We start from the raw sequence: 6,233 nt of genomic DNA, 5'->3' as shown, positions 1-6,233 counted from the left end.
TTACTGTATTATGCTCCAACACTTTGCAATGGACATTAAGGTGGAAAAGCACAGAAATATGTGCCAAGCAATACAGTTGTCTTGGATATAGATGTTATTTAAGAAATCTGCCTATTACACAACTGAACTGTGGCCAATAGCTTGTAGTGTTGGTGTATAAATGAATGGAACACAGAATACTGTATGTTTGCATTCACTCAGTATTGATTCTGGATTTAAGGAAATTATCAAGAAGGCAATTTCCTTATTAGACTTATATTTGCTGAAATGCAAAATATTTTCTGTTTGTTGTAATGTTTATTTAGGGCTCAGAAAATTTGGGGGGGCTAACATCAAAAAAACTAAGATCCCTATCACCTCCTGGCAAATCAAAGGGGAAGATAGGAAGGCAGTGACAGATTTTACTTTCTTGGGCTCCATGATCACTGCAGATGGTGACAGCAGACACAAAATTAAAAGATGCCTGCTTCTTGGGAGGAAAGCGATGACAAACCTAAGCAGCATCTTAAAAAGCAGAGACATCACCTTGCCAACAAAGGTCCGCATAGTCAAAGCTATGGTTTTTCCAGTAGCAATGTATGGAAGTGAGAGCTGGACCATAAAGAAGGCTGACCGCTGAATAATTTATGCTTTTGAATTGTGGTGCAGGAGGAGACTCTTTGAGACTCCTCTGAACTGCAAGAAGAACAAACCTATCCATCTTGCAGGAAATCAACCCTGGGTGCTCACTGGAAGGACAGATCCTGAAGCTGAGGATCTAATACTTTGGCCATCTCATAAGGGAAGACTCCCTGGAAAAGCCCCTGATGTTGGGAAAGTGTGAATGCAAGAAAAGAGGACGACAGAGGGCAAGATGGATGGACTGTGTCACTGAAGCTACCAACATGAATTTGACCACACTCTGGGAGGCAGTGGAAGACAGGAGGGCCTGACATGCTCTGGTCCATGGGGTCACGAAGAGTCGGACGCAACTAAACAACTAAGCAAGTTTACAACAGCATTTTTCAGAATACTGTATACTGAGATTGTGCAGGTATCAGTAAGATAAACAGTTCATCTTGAGCATACATCAACAGAAGTGAACAAGACAAGAGTATGTGACATCCTGGGCAAGAACACGCACAGCTTCTTCCCACGCTAGTTGACAATTTTCAAACCAGCTAAATCTGCGTACACACATTCAAGCTAGTTTAATATCATTATGCTCAGGAAGATCTCGCGTGAGAGTAAACTCACCGAAAACAACCTGACATTTAAAAGAAACACGCAACAGCAAAACCAACAAGAGTTTTGTAACCTTTTTTGAAACTAAAAAATGTTAGTTGGCATCCACTTCCATAGACTGCATGCAGCTCACTTCTTCAAACGTACAGAAGGCAGCCTCGCTAGAGAGACATTGATACAGTGGTGGGGAGGGCGGAAGGCGAAACGCAATAGACGTGGGAAAAGCGCCATCTTCTACCCTCGCCACCCTTCTACAGATGCCTGCCGTCGAAGGCCAAGCTTCGGGAATTCGAAGCAGTAAGCACCGCCCACCCGACTTCGCTCGGACGCGCATCTCAGTCGCTGCCACGCGCCACGCAGCGCCGCTTCCTGCACGTGCTCCGGCCCGATTTGGTTACCTAGAATGCTTGCGACGGAGTAGTGGCTGCGACGTCATCGACAGGCGTTCGACCAAGCGGCCGGACTCAGCCCTGCCGGGGCGGCGCGTTCTGTGGGGCAAGGAGGGGAGCATGGCACCCGCCGCCGCCGCCGCGCTGCCTCCGGAGATTCAGTTCGCTCAGAGACTGGCCGCCAACGAGAAACGGATTCGAGATCGGGCGTTGAAAAAGCTGCGTAGCTATATCACTCTCAGGACCCAGAGTCCGGCGGGTAAGAGTTGAAGGGAACACGTGGAGCAAAGAGCCCTGCCGAGCATCCGGGTTGGGAGCCAAAGGAAAAAGCGTGGTTAGAGACACACACACAGTTGGGTAGTCTCTCTTTTGGGGCCATAGAGGCATCAGGACACGCGGGAGGGGAGCCTGCGCTTTGCAGAGCTCCATAACTTGTCGGGGATTAAATGGGAGAAGTGAAGGGCAGAATGGCATGACTGGATTTATTCATCCTTACATTGTTCTGGCAAACAGATCTGTGGCGCCCGGGTGGACAGAAGTATTGTAAAACAGCCTAATTTCTTCTTCTTTCTTTAATGCATAAATCTTTTTGACCCTTCAGGCAGTTTCAGCCCAGAAGAATTCTTAAAAATATGGAAGGGGCTCTTTTATTGTATGTGGATGCAGGACAAACCATTGCTGCAGGTATGTCAGATAGTATAAAGCTTTATTAGAAAGATGACAACAAAAAGTCCAGTGGCACCTTAAGGTTTTTGTAGACATACACTTTGGTGGATTGTAACCCACTTCTTCAGATGGTATCTTGGAAGAGGTGGGCTACAGATGGTTTGTGAACATTTATTCCAAACCAACTTGCTAATTTTCAAGTTGCTACAAAATATCTTGTTCTTGCTGCAACAAGGTAACACAGCTCCCCTTGGACATTATAAAGATGGTGTCTATGGCTTTTCACTTATATGCAGCCCTGTTTGTTTATCTGAACATTTATGACCTGTTAATTGTCACTGCAGCTGATAGCTCAGTGAATTGCATATGTGGCTGTGGAACCAGAGGTTGGTAGTTCAATTACCTGTTATGTTCCTGGGAAGTAGAGCATGCCTACTTCCCAGGAACTACACAGTCCCAGGGCAACCCCAGAAGAAGAAAATGGTAAATCACTTCTGAGTATTCTTTATCTGGAAAACCCTGTAAAGCACATTATTAATATAACTGTGATTTACCTTGTTGCTGATTTTTATTATACAGTATCTTGTTTTACTGTTTTAATATTGTTACCTCGCTACATGTCTTTATGGAAGGTGAGATGTAAATAGAATTAATAAATAATTACCTGCTTGAAATTAAGTTCCATTTCCCATTTTGTTTAATGAAATATTCATCTGAGAAGGCATGTGTCTTGGGGACATTTTTAAGTGGCCACAGGACTGCAACTTCATGTTCACAGATTTAGCAGTGAATGCTGGCTCAGATGGCTTTAAATTAAATTTATTTTATTTTTTAATGTATTAAGGGAGACTGAAGGAAGCAGATCTTCATGATAATCATGAATTATGATAATAAAGTTATCTGGTTCAATGAAGCCCTGCATGGGTCTAATCGTTTAGTGATCTAATAGAGGGTATAATTTACCCTTGCCTTTGGATTTAACACACAGGGTGTTTGATTACTGATACCATGTCCATGTTACTACAGTCTGGTCAGGCAACTGTTCTTTTACATTTGGAAAGTGAAAGTGAAGTGTTCCAAATACTTGGTCTACAGTGTTAATTCAGGTAGAACAAGTGATTTGTCCTTAGGTGATTCTGAGTTCAACAGTTTATGCTGGACATGAAGAATGTGATGCCTTCTAGATGTTGTTTGACTGCAGCTTCTGTCACCTCTACCTAATACAGCCAGAGATGAGGGGTGATTAAAGTTGCAACCCCCATTAGTATTGTTGTTGTTTACATGCCCTCTTTTTTCTCTGTGTTTTTTTTCTTCCCCCTCACTGTTTTCCTTGCCCTTCTTTTCAGTCCACTCTTTGTTTTGCCTCTGTGTGCTTGTGTACATGTGTATGTGCACATGCACACAGCTTTGCAAGTGAGAGGAAGAAAGAAAATGAGAGTGTGTGAGAGAAAAGATGGAAGTAGGGGCAATCTCCAGTCACTTAATGGGTATCTACTGCAGCCATTTGTAGCTGCACCCCATAATACTTTTTGAACAAGTCATATATGCCCATGCTCCCACAAATTGAGGACCCCAAAATGATATATAAAAGAGAAAATATATAATCTCTGCAATATAAATTACATGAAAATTTAACTACCTCTTATGTATTCTAATATGAAATTATTAAAGTTATAAAATGTACTAATATGCTTCTATATTATTAGAAAGAAAAGGTTCAAGAACAGATGCAATATTTCTGAGTGTTGAATCGTGCTTCATAATGTGTACATATACTGTAGAACAGTGTTACCAGAGTTTAGAAACATTTACAATTTCAGTCTCCTTTGAACACATAAACTGCTGTTGAGTCTAAAAAGCTTGTTTCGCTACAGTTTATGATAGATATTATTTAACTCAGTGGTCCCCAACCTTTTTGGAACTGCCGACCGGTTTGCAGGGCAGGGGCACCCCCTGCTTGCAGGTGGGCGTGATGTCCTCATGCGCATGTGAGGGTGAGTGGGGCGCGCTCGTGGATGGGCATGGGACGCGCTCGTGGATGGGTGTGGGGTGTTCGCAGATGGGCGCAGTGTGCTCGCATGTGTACGCGGATGGGCGTGGCGGACTAGTGAGGGCGTGGGTGCACCATGCCCATCCGCAAATGTGCCTGCACATGCGCACAAATGCACATGTGCGCGGGGGGGGAGAGATCTGTCTCCTCGGCCTGGTCCTGTGAAGCCCACGGACTGGCACCAGCTTGGGGACCCCTTGTTTAACTGACCATGGTGTCAGGATCCTTAAATTTCAGGTTGTGACAACCTCTGCTGTAATAGATGTAACCTTTTGAACTATATTGGTACTTAAATTGTGCCAAATTCCTAGATGATTTTTGATACTGAAGGGAATTATGGAGCTAATTCAACATTCTGGAGCAGGGGTTGCTCTTGAAAGGGAATTTACTTTTGAAACTCTGTATATGCATTTCTTCTTCCTTTTTAGGAGGAGTTATCAAACAATATATCACAACTTATGCATGTAATTGAGAATATGGATACTCGTAAGTCTCTTTATGTTTAATTCCTATATATTCATAGAGTTTTAGGCATATTGGCATTTTTTTGCGAAAAGTTGGGATTGTTGTACAAATTCTGGTGCTCTAGAGTCTGTCTTGGTTTTAAAAGAAAAACAAATTTCTTTAGCCCATATCATTCCAGAGCAGAATTTGGACAGCCAGTTTTTGCTGTAATTCTGCACATCAAACTGCTTGCAAAGTGCTTAGATTGTCACAAGGTAAAATCTTCTCTGTGTTTCTATCTCTTGGAAGGATAGTCAGTGTTGGCCATGTCTTCCAACATCAGCTGGTTCTTGATGGACCCTGGGTGCTTTTCTACCAGGTCCCTTGGTTGGGGACACAGTTTCACTCCTTTCCCATGTGGATGGCAGAGTAGTACTGGAGGAGCAAAACACTGTAAGCCAGCATTTCAGCACATGCAATGAGATGTACTGGGATTCCCCTTTGTAGTAGCTTTTGGAGTGCAGTCCGATGAGGCCCTTGTGTGCAGGCCCAGTGGGCAACATCAAGGTACCAGAGGTTCCTCTCCATCTGCCTTAAAGCATGCTATAGATTCACATGGCTTTGCTTTCTGTAGCATATCTGCTTGACAGGAAGCACAAACAATTCATTTTCCCCTTTGACTTATGGAAAAAACAGCAGAAACTTCAGCTGGCCACTTATAAAATGTAGCACAACTGTATAGGACTTTAAAATTAGCTTTACCATCTCATTACAGGGAACTTGTTCATTCAGACTTTCTGGCAAACAATGAATCGTGAATGGACTGGAATAGACAGACTACGCCTAGATAAATATTACATGGTAAGGACTATCATACCATTAAAAAGGACAAGGCAGTCCTTTAAGCAGTGGTAATGTTCACTGGAAAAAAGTTCCATTTCTAGAAAAGTGTTTCACAGAATTAATGAGTAAAGGAAGGAATGAACTCAGCCATTCATGTTTGGTGCCTCTATTTCTCAATGTTTCCAAGGTCCATATAAACAAGAGACGTATCTGCTGTTGAGTTAATATAAGTTGTCATATCATAATGTTCCAGTAATAGTTATTTTCAAGCAAAGCTTTGAATTTGTGTTGATAAAATTCGAAAGCAGCACACAATGAGCTTCATTGATTCTTTTCTTTCATTCCATCTTTCATTCCACCTGTGTTGGACGTATCAATTTGTAAAACCAGTATGCTTTTAAAAATGTTTCCTGTGCTAAATATAAGTCAAGCATGCTAAAGTAAATACATTCTGAAATAGTGCGATCTCAGCAATACTACATGATTCTTCTAACTGCAGATCAGCTAGCTTTCCACAGGTCATGTTTATGACTGCAGGTAACACGTTTGTTCTGTTCTGAAATGTGGCTCAACTTGCAATTAATGTGCAGTACAGTAAGCATAGTGATTCTGCTACA

At 42.4% G+C, this 6,233-nt stretch overlaps 1 protein-coding gene and 1 long non-coding RNA gene across 4 annotated transcripts in view; both read left to right on the top strand.

Annotated features, from left to right (window-relative positions):
- Positions 1-6,233, top strand: part of LOC144588196 (uncharacterized) — a 383,241-nt gene that overhangs the window by 348,165 nt on the left and 28,843 nt on the right. The window lies entirely within an intron of this gene.
- RRP1B (ribosomal RNA processing 1B) overlaps positions 1,657-6,233 on the top strand; it is a 29,078-nt gene continuing 24,501 nt past the window's right edge. The window contains exons 1-4 of one of the 2 annotated variants that reach the window (XM_072994187.2): positions 1,657-1,872; positions 2,215-2,297; positions 4,758-4,815; positions 5,549-5,634. In XM_072994187.2, coding sequence (XP_072850288.2) covers positions 1,734-1,872; positions 2,215-2,297; positions 4,758-4,815; positions 5,549-5,634 — 366 coding nt within the window. In that variant the 5' untranslated portion in view covers positions 1,657-1,733. The remainder of the gene's footprint in view (positions 1,873-2,214; positions 2,298-4,757; positions 4,816-5,548; positions 5,635-6,233) is intronic. The other variant, XM_078390506.1, reaches the window with a different exon arrangement.

The sequence above is a fragment of the Pogona vitticeps genome, chromosome 3 (genome assembly GCF_051106095.1).
Source record: "Pogona vitticeps strain Pit_001003342236 chromosome 3, PviZW2.1, whole genome shotgun sequence".
Taxonomy (NCBI): Eukaryota; Metazoa; Chordata; class Lepidosauria; order Squamata; family Agamidae; genus Pogona; species Pogona vitticeps.
The sequence above is the reverse complement of the archived record's forward strand: the minus strand, read 5'-3'. Positions and strand labels throughout refer to the sequence as shown.